Genomic DNA, 14,941 nt, shown 5'->3' with positions numbered 1-14,941 from the left:
AAAACCAAGCCAATACAGGGGAATCTTTAATTGCCATTACTATCACACTGTATAAACCTGGTATATTAAATAGGGATCTAGCTCCTTGAAATGATTACTGGTCAGGTAAAAATGGCAGCCTGGAGCCAGAGATGGGCAAGCTTATTTTAATTTTTGAACCACAAGACTCCTTCCTGATGAACAGGGTTGGAAAGGAAAGTCTCATCCCCTGAGAGGGGAAAGAGCTAAAAGAAAGCCACACCCACACAGAGGAAGGAGATGTCCCGTCTCTTCTCAACCCTCCAGCAGCATGGCCTGCCTCACTCATTAACTAATCTATAATTACATGATTGCTGAGAGTCCTTCTATTCCAATGCCTTCATTGTACCGATGAGGAAACAAGCCTGAGGAGGGTAAGGAGCATGCTCAGGGTCACACGGGGAGCAAGAGGAGCTTGGGTTTGACCCCCCGTCTTCCAGGCCTTGTCCGGCTCCATCAGTCTGCTCTGACCCGTGCTCGAAGGTTTACAAAGCACTTTTCTCATGACCATCGAGTGACATAAGTAGTACAAATATTATTCTCATTCCACAGATAAGGACAGTGAGGCACAGAGGTTACTCAGCTCAGATTAACACAACAAATGTGTCAGATCAAGAATTCAAATCAAGATCTCTCATACTATCAAGTCCAGTTCATTTTTTCCTTCTATACCTGACAGAATTTTTATTTGGTCCATGAAGAATGCCTTTGAAAAGCAGAGCGCTTCAGTCGGCTAAAGGGCAGCATTTGGGTAGTGGCTCCTGAGAATGAGACAGGGGCTAACAGAAATGGGGAGGTGGGAGATAGCTCCGATTCTAGTGGTAGGCAGAATAGGGACACCTGAATTCAGATAGTAAGACTACGGAATCATACTGTCGGAGGTTTTTAACTAGAAAGGACTTTAGAGACCACTTGGGATCTTTCGGTTAAGTGTCCTGCCCAGTCCTACAGCAATCTACGGGCAGAACTGAGGATTTAATTCAAATACATTACTATGACCCCTAGGGCAGCTGGGTGGCACCATAGTATATACAGTGCTGGGTTTAGTATTAGGAAGATTTATCTTCCTGAGTTCAAATCTGGCCTCAAGACACTTCCTAGCTGTAGGATCCTGGGCAAATCACTTAACTCTGTTTGCCTCAGTCTTCTCATCTGTAAAATGAAATGGAGAAAGAAAAGGCAAACCACTTCAGTATCTTTGCCAAGAAAATACCAAAAGGGGTCACAAAGAGTTGGACACAATTGAAAATGACCCGACCACAACAACAACTCCAACTCCTTAGATCAGGGATCTTAGGAGGGAAACACTGAGAAAGTGAAGTAGCAACAAGTAATACCTGACAGGGGTTCACCAAACAATCAAGAGACATGTACTACAGATCTCCTCTGTTCCAGGAATTAAGCTAAGAGCTGGGGACACAAGTAAAAAGAGTGAAATGATCCATCCTTTTGAGAAGTTTCTCTTCCAACAGGGGAGGCTCTCGGCAAACATGTAAGTATATGCAGAATACATAGAAAGTGAAAAAAACAGAAATAAATGCAAGGTAGTTTGAGGAGGAAACTGGCATTTGGGGGATCAGGAAAGGAGTTGTCCTAACTATGCTTCCAGCCTGGTGGAATTCCTTTCCTGAGATCCCTGATCCAGAAGTCAGACTATTTGGATCTGATCCTCAGTGTGAGAGTCACTTAACCCCTTTAGGCCTTAGTTTCCTCATCTGTAGAATGAAAGGGTTAGATGAAGTGGTTTCTACAAAAGTAGAAATGAGATATGGAGTGTTTTATGTGAGGCACAGAGACAACACTAACTTGGCTGGATCAAAAACAGTTTGGTAGGGGAGTATAGGGAGTGATGTAAATGGGGCTGGAAAGATAGGTTGGGGTCCGGTTGTTAAAGATTTTAAAAACAAAACAGGAATTTACATTTTTATATGAAATTTATTTTATAAATAGGATTTTATATTTTTAAGTATGTAACAGTTTACTGAGTAGGAGAGTGAAATAATCAAGATGCATTTAAGGAAAATCACTTTAGCAGAATTATATGAAGAATGGGCTAGAGAGGGAAGAGACTTGAGGCAGGGAGATCAATTAGAAGAGAGTGGAATAATCTAGGTGAGAGGTCATTAAGTAGCTAATGTGGTCACTGTGTGAGTAGAGAAGAGGGGTCAAATGCAAGAGATGTTGTAGAAACTGAAGACACCACATTTGACAGCTGGTTGAAATGCGGGAGACCCAAAAACGGCAGTTCAGAAGAACACCGAGGTTATGACTAAGCTGAGATTTGAACAGTGGTGGTTTTGACAGAAAGAGGGAAGTCTGGAAAAGGGGTAAGGTTGAAGAGTGGTAAGGGAAACATAATAACTTCTCTTTTGTATATGCCGAATTGGAGATGTCTCTGGGATGTTCTGTTTAAAATGTCCAATAGGCAGGTGGTGATACAAATTAACTAAAGTCCAGGGAAAAGACTGGGGATGGATATAGTCATATGGAACTCATCTGCAGAAAGATGACACTTGAACCCACAGGAACTGGTGATGTCACCGAAAGAAAGAGTACGGGGAGCAGAGAAGGCTCTTGACAGATTCCTTTTTCCATTTTTTCCACTGTATTTTTAAAATAATTGGTCAATTTTTCTTCTGCCTCTCTAATTTGGCTTTTAAAATCCCTCTTGAGCCCTTCCAAGAATGCTCTTTGAGCTTGAGACCAATTCATACTCCCCTTTCAGGTTTCAGATGCGTGTATAGTGTCAATGCTGTCCTTTTCTGAAATCTTCCATGTCTGCACAGTAAGATTCTATGGTATTTGCTTTTTTGCCCATTGTGATTGCCTATTTCTTGACTTCTAAAGTGGATCTCTGCTTCTGGGGCACCCGGGGCTCTGTTCCACACTTCTTGTGCTGGGAGCTAGAGGGCCGATCACTGACTTTGTGTGCTGTGGCCTCTGGTTCTGTCAGTTAGAGGTTATATAATGCTGTGGTTCACCTGGTGCTGAGCTGGAGCTGGCTGGTGTGTGTCGAGGCCAGGTGAGGGCTTTCTGAGTTTCCCTGGGGTTACACTGAAGTTCGCAGTGTGAGGTATGGGGGAGAGGTGATCTGTGCTAGAGGTCTCCACATTCCCTAGGGTTGCACTAGAGTACAGGCAGGCTCAGTCACTGGTGGATGCTTGTCTGTGCTGGTGTCTGCTGATTCCCCTGGTTGTGCAAAGGTATATTGCTGACTGCACCCCCCAGGCTCTCAGGCTCTCCTGCTGGTCTACTGAGGTGGGGCTTGCTGGGATGCCTCCTGTCACAGGAGGGACTGCACTGGACCCCTTCAGCCATAGCAAGGGGGACCTTTCCCATCGATCTCCCTAGCCTCCCTAGCTAAAAGACTGTTGTACCCCTGCTGCTGGTTCTGCTATTCCATGATTTTTCCTGGGGCAATATTCTCTGGGTTTTTTCAAGGTCAACAAGGCAGTTTACTCGACCATTTTGGCTCCTGGAAGCTCTTGACAGATTCTTGAGGAACTTTCACATTTAGGTGTGATATGGATGAGAAGGCAGCTAGGAACTAGTGTCAGGAAGGCTATAAATCTGGTCTCAAACTTATTGGATGTGTATGACCTTGGGCAAGTCAATTAACCTGTTTGCTCAACTGTAAAATGGGGATGATAATAGCAGCTACTCCCAAAGTTGTCATGAGGATTAAATAAGATAATATTTGTAAAGTGCTTAACACACTGCTTGGCACATATTAGGTGCTTAGCAAATATTACAGATAATAATGATGATCCAGCAAAAGAGATTAAGAAGGATCAGTAAAACAGGTGGGAGGAAAATAAGAAGAATGGAGTCTCATGAAAGCTCAGTGGGTAGTCACTAGCATCACAAAAAAGAAAAAGCAGCCAGGTTGAGAAGGATGAAAACGGAAGAAAGACCATCTGATTTAGTAACCAAGAGACTGGCCAGACAGCAAAGTGTTATGAAGTGAGAGCAGAGGATGCAGAGACAATTGAGTATAGATAGCTCTTTCTAGAGGTTTGAATGAGAAAAGGGGGGACACAGCAGTGATACCTTGAAGGAATGACAGATTACATAGCAGAGGTTTTATAAGGGTGAGGGAGACTTGGGCATGGTTTGAAGGCAATAGGAAAGCAACAAGTGTGTAGGGAGAAACTGAAAATAAGATAGAGGGACAGACAGAGAGAGATGGAGAAAGTCTTTCTCAGAGAGACGGGAGATGGAAAAGATGGGAGAGGATGGGATCAGGGGCCCATCCATGCAGAGTGGTTGGCCTTGGCATGTTCAAAGGTCACTTAATTGTCAAATCTAGAGAAAGGAAGGTTAGGGGGAGGATATTAAAGGGTTTTGAGATAAGAAGAAAGGGGAGAAGAGAGAGCTTGTGGCAAAAATCCCTCAGTTTTCTCAGGAAGGAAGTGAGGTTTTTAGTAGAGAGAGAAAAAAAAAGTGGAAGCTATGGGAGGTTTGAAGAGAGAAAGGAAGGTTTGGAATAGCTTCTGTGGAATGTGAGGCAAGGAATCAATTATGGAGAAATAAAGTGAGGATCCAGCTAAAATTAGATAGTATGGCTTTAGAATGTATCTGGGTAGCATGGTTGTGTGACTTCCTTCAGCTCCATTAAGGACACTCCTACCCAAGTCAGAGTGGAAGAAGCAGAGAGAAAAAGTAACCCAGACTGAAGTTTGGCAAGGGATGAGCAGAGACAGTATAAGGGGACAAAAGATTCAGGAAGAGATGACCATGTAGAGATGAACTGGTTACTATAGGATTGAGATTGGGAAGGGGAGAAAGTAAAGTCAGAGAAGGAATTAATGGCCTGCAAAAGTACTTTGAACAAGTTATTCCCAACTAACCCCATTTCCTTTTTTGACAGCATTATTTGCCTAGTAGATCAGAAGAATACTAGGCACTTTATATATCTGATTTCAGCAAAGCATCTGACAAAGCCTGTCATTATATAGTAATGGATAAGATGGAGATATATGGTCTAGATGATAATAATGGTTAGGTGGAATGATTAATGAATTTCTGGACCTCAAAAGTTTTAATTAATCAATCAAAAGTACAGATCAATCAATCTGGAAGGCAGCCTATAATAGCTCTATTTTCTCCTTGTCCTGATCAACATTTTCATCAATAACTTAGACAAAGACATCTTTATAAAATCTACAAATCATATGAAACTGGGAGTTATTATAAATATATAGGGTTCATCAATAGGGAGGGAAAAAAGAGAAGCTATTCAGATTCACCCTCATCCATTCTTATTATTATGGTAATGTATAATATTCATGGAAATTTCCTGAATTCTGTAATCTTCAGAATACATTTCAAAGTCCTCATCAACCTCTTCATTTAGTGCTAAGAATCTGCATTTGATGGCTTTTCTCCCCCCTGGAATACGGAATTATTCAGAGGTGGGAGCCTAATGCATGAGTGCATTTTTATTTCCCTCATGGCACCTACCACAGATAGCTAGTACACCGTAACTAACCATGTACTGATTAATTACTAAAATTGGCCTGGGTCCCCAAATGACCCCAATTCAGTCTCTTACTTTTTTCTATAACTTGTAGTCGTCTGGTAGCCAAGACATCATCCATCAGTCGTTGTCTTGCATCCTTTTCAAGCATCAGCTGTGCGTCCTTCTTGGCTTTTATTTTTGCTGCCTCAGCTTCGATGATTTTGTCTGCCTCATCCTCGTGAAGTCTCTCAGCTTCCCAACACTGATTCAGATAGGCCTGATAGAGCTTTCCTTCCCTCTCAGTTTCTTCCTACATAAAAAAGGCAATGGACTTAAAAAACCTTCAAAGTGAGACACATCTCTCCATAGATAACTTGTATATACATGATTTACTGAGAAAAATATATAATTTATTATAGTGACTTTAGTGATTTTATTCACTTTAATTTAGACAGAAGAAATGTTAACTAAAATAGATTATTATCACGCTCTAGAGCCTTTATGTATGAACATGGCAGTGCTGACCTCTTTGTAGGTGGCAAGCACCTTGAGGGACTTAGCTGCTAATTTATCTGCTCTTTTACATGTTTTCCTTGGTAATTGACAACTGAGATGGTTGGCCATTGGAAAAGCTTTTGGGTGTAACATAGACATACGGTGATGAACCCTGTAATCACAACCTCATTAGCATTCGATCAAGCAACAAATGAGCAAATTAACAAATTAAGTAGCTGCCCTGTGACGGGCACATGTTAGGCACTGGAAATAGAAGGACAAATTTAAGGCAATCCTCCTCCTCAAACAGCTTACATTCTCTTGGGAACAAGCTATAACCCTAACCAGCTGAACTCATAGTATCTTAGAGTTAGAGGGAATCTTAGAAACCAATCCAGAAAAAGGAGACAGCAATACTGTAAAGACAAACAACTTTGAAATAACTTAAGAGCTGTGACCAAGGCAAGATCAGCTACGGTTACAGAGGATGGACGATGAAGTATGTTATGCACTTCCTGACAGAGAGGTGATGGGACTCAGTACAAAATGAGACAAACATTTTTTTTAGTGTGGCCAATGGGAGAATTCACTTTGCTCAGCTACGCATATTTGGTTTTTTAAAAGGTTTTGTTTTTCTCTGTTTTCCCCTCCCAGTGGTGGCGAGAAATGAGAGGGAGATAAAATAGATTTTTGTTCATTGGAAAAAATTAAATTAAACACTAACAGCAATATCGTACAATGAAGAACTGCAAATGACTAATAGAGTGATATGTAGTGATACAGTAATATAGTGATTCAAGACAATCCTACAGAAGTCATGATGAAAAATGCCGCCTGCCCGGGGCGGCCAGGTAGCACAGCAAGTAAGAGCACCGGCTCCAGTGTTGAGAAGACCGGAGATCTAATCCCGGGCTCAGACACTTAGCACCCACCCAGAAACACCTGGCCGTGTAACCTTGAGCAAGTTACTTAACCCCAATTGCTTAGGGGCGGCCAGGTGGCTCAGCGAGTAAGAGCACCGGCTCCAGTGTCGGGATGACCTGGATCAAATCCGGGCTCAGATACTTAGCACCACACCCAGAAATAATAAATGACCATGTAACCTTGAGCAAGTTACTTAACCCCAATTGCTTTAAAAAAAAAAATGCTGCCTGCCTCCAGAGAAAGGATTAATGTCATCTGAATATAGACTGAATCATACTATTTTTCACTTTCTTTCTTTTGTTTTTGTTCAAGTTTTCTTGTACAAAATTACTGATATGGAAATATTTTACATGATTATACATGTATAATCTATATCAGTTTGCTTATGGTCTCTAGGAGGAGGGACAGAAGGGAGAGAGGAAGGGATAGAAGTTGGAACTCAAAACTTAAAAAGAAAAACGTGTTAAAACTATTTTAAAATGTAATCGGGAGGGGTGGCCAGGTGGTTCAGTGAGTAAGAGCACTTACCCCGGAGTCAGGAGACCCGGGATTGGTTCCAGCCTCAGATACTTAACACCCACACAAGATTAACTGGCCATGTAACCTTGGGCAAGTTACTTAACCCCAATTGCTTTAAAAAAAAAAAAGTAATCGGGAGAAAAATCAAATATTATTTCAAAAAATTAAATTAACTTTTAAAAAAGAAACCATCAAGTCTAGCACCCTCACTTAACAGATGAGGAAACTATTGCTCACAAACGAGAAGTTCAAGGTTACACAGAAGACTGGAAAGAGCCAGGACAAAAAGAGAGGTTTCCTGACTTTCAATATAAGGATATGTCCTATGAGATAAAAAATATTGCTTTCCTATCTGAGGTGATAAATGCCTCAAGTTTATATTTTTGTGGAAAACTTCCAAGAAATTCTTATTACTCCAAGGCAATTCTTTGAATACTGGTTCAAATAAATCAAGCAGATTAATATTCTCTTTTGTTAAAAATGGATCACAAAATAGGTCTATAGGATGACTTACCATCTACCTACATCTGTGGTTAAGAAAATATTATGAAGGATAGGATTAAGTTTAATATACTGGTGAAAGATCAGCAGGACATATCAAGTTCTTTACATGTATATTCTTAGCATGGTTTCAGATTTATATATTTAATGAATTACAGTGATCTGATTTTTTTTAATGCTTTATGTATAAAGTTGCTAATGTAACTATCCTTAATTAAGGGTAAATTATTGGTTAATTTCAAATCTCCTTAAAACATGTAGTAGGTTGTTTTAAGTTATCCCAGGCCTCAAAAGCAAGGAACTTTTAGGATGGAGTATACAATAAATTAGTTATAGGTGATACAGTGGATAGAGTGGGGCCTGGAGTAAGGAAGACTCATCTTCCTGAGTTCAATTCTAGTCTCAGACACTTACTAGCTGGGTAACCCTGGGAAAGTCACTTAACCCTGTTTAAACTCAGTTTCCTCATCTGTCAAATGAGCTGGAGAAGGAAATGGCAAACTATTACAGTCTCTTTGCCATGAAAACCTCAGATGGGGTCATGAAGAGTCAGACATGACTAAAACGAATGAACAACAATATCTAATGGGTAAGTTTCAAATTGCAGGCCAGTTTGGGTGGCCCACTGTTAAGATCCATAAAAAAGGATTTTCAGACTAGGGAAGATCAAGTCACTGGATCCCTAGACATGGAAGAAATTCCTATGTTCTCAGAGAAAAGGGGAACAGATCAACAGCAGATGACAGTCTTGGAAAAAAATGCACCAAATATGGGAAATGAAAGTCTACAATTCCTAGCAGAGATTCTCCTGTGCATATAGTGTAAGAATAGCAGTATTTTAACATGTGTAAACAGCACAGTCCAAATTTCTGGAGTCCTAGGCAGAGGTGATATACAGCTCAGTACATTAGAAGTACAGCCTCTATGTTTATTCTGATCAAAGTTTTGAATTTTTTTTAATAGAAATGTATCCAACTCCACTGGAATAATGAATTCCCCCTAATAAGCAAATCAATTTCTCTTTTGATCAGGATTCATTTTAGAATCCAAGGAAAGTTTCCTAAAACTTTGCTGAAATATGTTTTCATTAATATGATTTGCCTGGAATATAACAGTAACATCTGCTTTGATTTTACTTGAGAATGAGTGAACGCTTTTTAGAGGTGTGTGTATGTGCGTGTCTCAGAAGGACTTGAACGTGTCCTTCTTAAGAGACAATATGGCCTAGTGGACGGACCCTAGGCCTCTAGAATCAAAATCCGAATTCATTTCCTGTCTCTGACATTGACTTTGCAACCCTAGGGAAATCACTTAACCTCTCAGTTTGCCAGACAATTTTTTAAAACTAATAATTACAGTAGTAGCAGCTGACATTTATATAAAACTTTAAGGTTTGCAAAACAGTTAATGAACCCTCACAACCCTGTAAGATGGTGTTGTTAATAGTACCATTTTACAGATGAGAAAACAGAGGCAGAGAATGTTTAAGTGATGTGCCAAAGAAGTGTCTGAGGCAGGATTCAAACTCAGATCTTTTAAACTATAAGATCTTAACTTCTTAATGTCATCTACCTGCCTGATCTGCACTGGTAGTGAGAGTTCCCTGCATTGAAGAAATCAATGACCCAGGCCAAAAGAAAAAAAATCCTAGTTAACTTATAATGGACTAGCTTACATTGGTCAATACTGTTCATGAACTATTTGAACCTTTAAAATCCATTTTTCAACAGCAATGCAAGTAGTGCATGCTGTCACGATGTGAATTATCACATTAATTATCTACTAATAATTTAATTAATCATTACATTTAAACAAGATTGTGATAGACAGCCAAATGATCAGAAACTTAAGTCTTTACCCTAGAATTTAAGGGAAATATTAAAACACACCCACATTTGTGGCCAGACGAGGCACTCATATCCCCCTAACTCTGCTTCTTCTTCACAGCAATTATGACTTGGATGGAGCTCATTTACAGTCTTGCTACTATCACAACTCTAGTTTTTTCAGATGCTGAACATAAAGAAACATGCAGTTAAATGAATGCTCTACAGAAGCTTTCCTTACTTTCTTTTGCCTTAGTTCTTCATGTTCATCTCGTGTTTCTTGACGAGCAATTTCTAAAAGCTTGTTGTCCAAGTAAAGCTCCTCGGCCCTTTCCTGAGCGAGACGTTCGTTCCTGTCTTGGAGCGCTTTCTGCAGAATGTCTCTGGTCTGACGCATTTTCTGCTGCTTCTCCAGTCTCTCTCTTTCTTTATCTCGTTTCAGCTGAGCTATTCTCTTTTCCTAAAACAAAATAATAATGAAACCAAGACCAGTCTTCTACAAGCAGGGTCATACAACTCAAGAAAGCTAACTGTTCTATTTAAAAGGATGATAAATCAATTAGAAAATAACATGGGAATTTATTTTGTTTGACCATGCTCATGTGATACTGGGGTTCTGCATTTCTTCTTTTCAGTGGGTGGAGGTGGAAGGAAAGGAGAAAAAATAAACTTGATAATTGAATATATGTGTGTATATACATGCACACACATAAGCACATATACATATACATACACACACATATATAACTACTTAACTTCGATTTGTGTTGGAGGCTGGTCTGTCGCTCAGTGGATAAAGCCCTAGGCCTGGAGTCAAGAAGATCCAAGTTCAAATTTGACTTCAGAAACTCACTAGCTGTGTGACCCTGGGCAAGTTACTTAATCTCTGTTTACTTTAATCCACTGCAGAAGGAATTGGCAAACTATGAGAGTATCTTTGCCAAGAAAACTCCATATGAGTCAGACATGACTGAATGAACAACAAATATATCTGATTTATAGATATATAATATATACATATATGTAATTATTATAGATATATATTTTACAGATATTTCTTTTTTCAGTGAATGGAGGGAGGAATGACAAAAAAACTTGATAACTGAATATGCACTAGTGTGTATATACAGACACACATATATTCAGTTGGTATATATTATACATTACACACCTGTAGTTGTCACATATATTACAAATATGTATGTTACATATATTGTATGCATCTTTTCAGTGGGTGGAGGGAGAAAGAAGAAAAAGAAATACTTGATAATTTAATATACATATATACATGCATATATGTATATACATACTTTATTTTTTCCTACAGAAAGAAGAAAACAAAAAGACCAAGTATACTTAAAACTTTACACTTGAATTCAGAAGGCATATTAAAATAGACAAGCCACACTGAATTACCACATGATACATTAATAAGCCTTAATGAACACCTACTAAAACTACAAAATTAAAAGCCAAACATATTTTTAAAAACTTACCTTCCCTTTTGCTGTTTTTTTTTTACTCCCATTCACATTCCCTTTTTTTTCCCGCCTAGCTGGAATACTGAAAAACATTGAGTGCTGTGGGTCTATCGTAGTGACACTGAGGCACAAGATGCTTCTCCTATGACCACTGTGGTTGTTTGTCCTTCATTTTGTAAGAGGAACAATGGCCTCATGGGGTGATGTCTTGACTAGTGTGTGAAGTGGATTTAAGTGAGGCAGTTGACAAAATCTTCAGCCTCCACTCAGCGATGGCCCTGGATGCAGTGGTTGACCTTGGCGTCTTCAATGTCGGAGCAAGTTCTAAGCGTTCCACAAGCATCCGCTTCAGCCTGTTCTCATCCACCCATTCTTCGGAGGCTTGGGGCAGATGTATTCCTAACTCACCAGTGGGGTGGAGGTCTGTTGGTATGTTGAGATGGTTTTACCAGGATGTGGCTGTTGCACATGCTATAGGTTCTTAGAACCACAGGTGAGAGATGAGTGTCAGAGAGACACCAAATGTAGATGATCAGCCAGCCCTAAGAAGGGCTTGGCAAGCCACTATACCAGAGGCACTAGAACTCATTGAATACCCCAAACCATGAGCAGTACAAAGTGGCAGAGTGGTTAAGGTGATGGACTGCTAATTCATGTGTGAATCAGCGTAAGTATGATTATCAGGTATCAATTTAGGTAAACTGACATAGGACAGGTGACTGCCCAGTCTAACACAGGCACGGGTGTTGGCAGGTTCAAAAGGTGTCTTTATGGGAAGCAGCATCTAACTACTGGGCAGTGATGACTTGAGGGAGACACGAAAAAATAAATCCCAAGCATTGGGCAAAATGGAAAAAACTTTCCGAGCACTTTTTTTTTTTAGCTATGGTGGGAGTTAGATGATTATTTAGGAAAAATGAGGAGCATCATAAAACCTGGGTCCATTTTTTAGAGAAGAAAAGAAAACTGTTATGTGGGAATAATTTTACCCATCTTTAAAAATCTCACTTAAAGACTACCTGCCTTTCCTCACTTCTCTAGCTGAAGTGATTTCTCCCATCTCTGAAATCCTGATGGATTGAATAGGGCACTGGGCTTGGAATCAGGATGGCTTGGGCTCAAATCCTTCATCAAACACCTACTAACTGGGTGACCTTGGGAAAATCACTTAACTTTTCTGTGCCTCATAGTTTATGTGTCACATACACATACATATACACACACATATATAAATATAGACACGCAATATACAGATACATACACACACAGTGTTACCTAGTCCAACTATCTCATATTACAGGTGAGAAAACTGAAGCCCAGCATGGAGGCAAGGAAGAATTAACTTGCCCCAGGTTATGGAATAAATTAAATCCATAGCAGAACTGGGATTCTCTAAACTTCTCAGTCAATTGTGTAACAGATGGTATATTCTGCTATATAAAATCCTCTGGAAACATCTACCTGTCTGCTTATATTTTCATCAAATATCTTAAAAGTGTTTATGAGACCTTTTCATAAAGATTTTATAGAATGAGAATGAGGCATATGGGTAAATAGTTACTAATGCCTTCTCCCTCATCTATGACTTTTTCTATTCTTCTGAAACCTCTTTTTTGAGATATCTTGGGAACAGATCCCTGAAGACTCTGAAAACTAATACCCGTATTGCTTATTTCTTCTACCATCATGCAGTGAGGCCTGGAAATATTCTTCTGAACTCCTAAGTGTCACTGCCACGTCCTGACATAATACATCAATCAGACCATGTTGTCCAAGTGCAATTGTCCCTTTATTGTTGCTGATGAGAAGAGACTGCCACAGAAAAGAAAGCAGATGGGTCACATTTCATGTGTATTTATGATCTCCCTTCTAGTTCCATCTGCTCTAAGGTCCTTTGCTCTGAAAGACTCACATGGAGTACTACGAAGGCCCATTTTTCCCTCAATTGCTTTCCACTGGTTTATTTTAATTTTTTTTGGATGAGGGGATTGATATTGCTTGTTATCTTCTATTATTCTCTCTCATGATGTCTCACAAATAAACTTACTCCAATCAGATACTGTCCTTGGCTTTCTTAGGTCTTTGCCTTGCAAGGAGGTCAAGTGTCCACTGTATGAGCACACTCTTCCTGAGCTCTTAAGGTCTCTTTCTTGTGGCAACTATTTTTCATTGGCAATGGTTATTTCTTAAAGAAGGTTAGAGCCATTATCATTACTTCTGTCCATTTTCCATTTTTGGCAGGGAGGGGTAGTGGGGGAAATCCATAACAAGGATTGGATAGCAGGTTGTATTTGAGATTCAGCAATAGCAAACAGTATCTTCTCTTTGCCATCTTCCAATTTGGGAATTTAAAGTCAAAGATCTGGATGTGGGCAGCTTGCTCAGAGACAATTACCACATTGGAAGGAACTGGCCATTTCCTAAATATCACGATAGAGTTGATTTCATTTGTTATGACCTTGTTTGGTACTTTGAATGTTCGCCCAGTATAGCATCTTTGACTTTCTGCTAGAAGCAGTGTATTTAGTGGGGATGAGGAGGACCCTTCTGAACAAGGCAAAAGCCTTTGACATTTTTCCCCTTTTAACACACCTCGCTTTCCAACCTTTCTCAAGCAGAATTTAAGCTCCTGAAGAGCAACGACTGTGCCATTTTTAGTTTTGGCTTCCAAATACTGGCATTTTGTAGCTGCCAAATAAAACATTTGAATTGAAATTTTCACTATCATTCCTACATTGAATTAATTGAATATTGAGATATATGTTGACTTAGATTGGAGTATAAGACAAGATTCCTTTATAGAATTTATCTTCCATTTCATCTTCTACAACTAATGGTGACGTTGATATGTAACTAAAATTACCTGTGTGGGGTGGCTAGGTGTCACAGTGAATAGAGCACCAACCGTGGAGTCAAGAGGACCTGAGCTCAAATCCGACCTCAGACATTTAACATTCATTAGCCATGTGACCTTGGACAAGTCACAACCCCAACTGCCCTGCTTCCCCAATCCAAAAAAAAAATTTAACATAAAATCACCTACGTGGTGGTCTGCTTATGCTTAACATAAATGCTGCAAAACAAGATTACCATGTCCCGTGAGATGAAATTACTTTGGAGGCACATTAAAACTCTGCAGACTCCTTTATTTGCTTCTTTGCAGAGAATCTGCTCATTGTCCTTCCATTCAGCACCAGCTCCTTTGTCTTCTTGTCTTTCTTATAACAAGAATGCCAATATGAACATTTAATTCTTCTGAAGTCTGAAGTGAGCCCACTCTTTGGTCAATGAACAAAGATCACACTTTTTTAGTGTGCCAAATATGAGTGTTTGTTGACAGTCTAAAAACTAATTCTTAACATCTCTGTCATTTTTCCTTCACTCCCCTATCATTACCAAGAAAAGATGTGCAGGAGCCAGGATTATTTTATATTTTTACAAAACTCTTTCATGGGTCACTGTGGCCAAATTTCATCAGCTAGTGGCTGAACACTAGCATTGGAAGGATGGGCCTCTTTGCACTTAGGCTGGTTATTGGAAAACAGATATGCAACCAGGCCACTTCTGCCAGAGCTGGCTGCTGGTCCAACTTTGGAGAACACAGCATTTCCCTCACACTACAATGAGCCTCTGGAGCAGGGCTTTAAAAAAAAAAAACTCAAGATATATTATAATGCATGCAACACGGGTGTACAGAAAAAAGAGAATCTGTGCAA

General features: G+C 39.7%; 1 protein-coding gene across 1 annotated transcript in view; it reads right to left on the bottom strand.

Moving 5' to 3' along the window:
* The window catches only part of CFAP53 (cilia and flagella associated protein 53), a 42,901-nt gene that overhangs the window by 8,495 nt on the left and 19,465 nt on the right, over window positions 1-14,941 (bottom strand). The window contains exons 5-6 of the mRNA XM_069104866.1: window positions 9,986-10,204; window positions 5,573-5,789 (exon numbers count right to left, since the gene is read on the bottom strand). Coding sequence (XP_068960967.1) covers window positions 5,573-5,789; window positions 9,986-10,204 — 436 coding nt within the window. The remainder of the gene's footprint in view (window positions 1-5,572; window positions 5,790-9,985; window positions 10,205-14,941) is intronic.

The sequence above is a fragment of the Petaurus breviceps genome, unplaced genomic scaffold (assembly GCF_028583685.1).
Source record: "Petaurus breviceps papuanus isolate PSGF00001 unplaced genomic scaffold, PetGlider_PUasm1.0 131, whole genome shotgun sequence".
In the NCBI taxonomy this organism is placed as follows: Eukaryota; Metazoa; Chordata; class Mammalia; order Diprotodontia; family Petauridae; genus Petaurus; species Petaurus breviceps.
The sequence above is the reverse complement of the archived record's forward strand: the minus strand, read 5'-3'. Positions and strand labels throughout refer to the sequence as shown.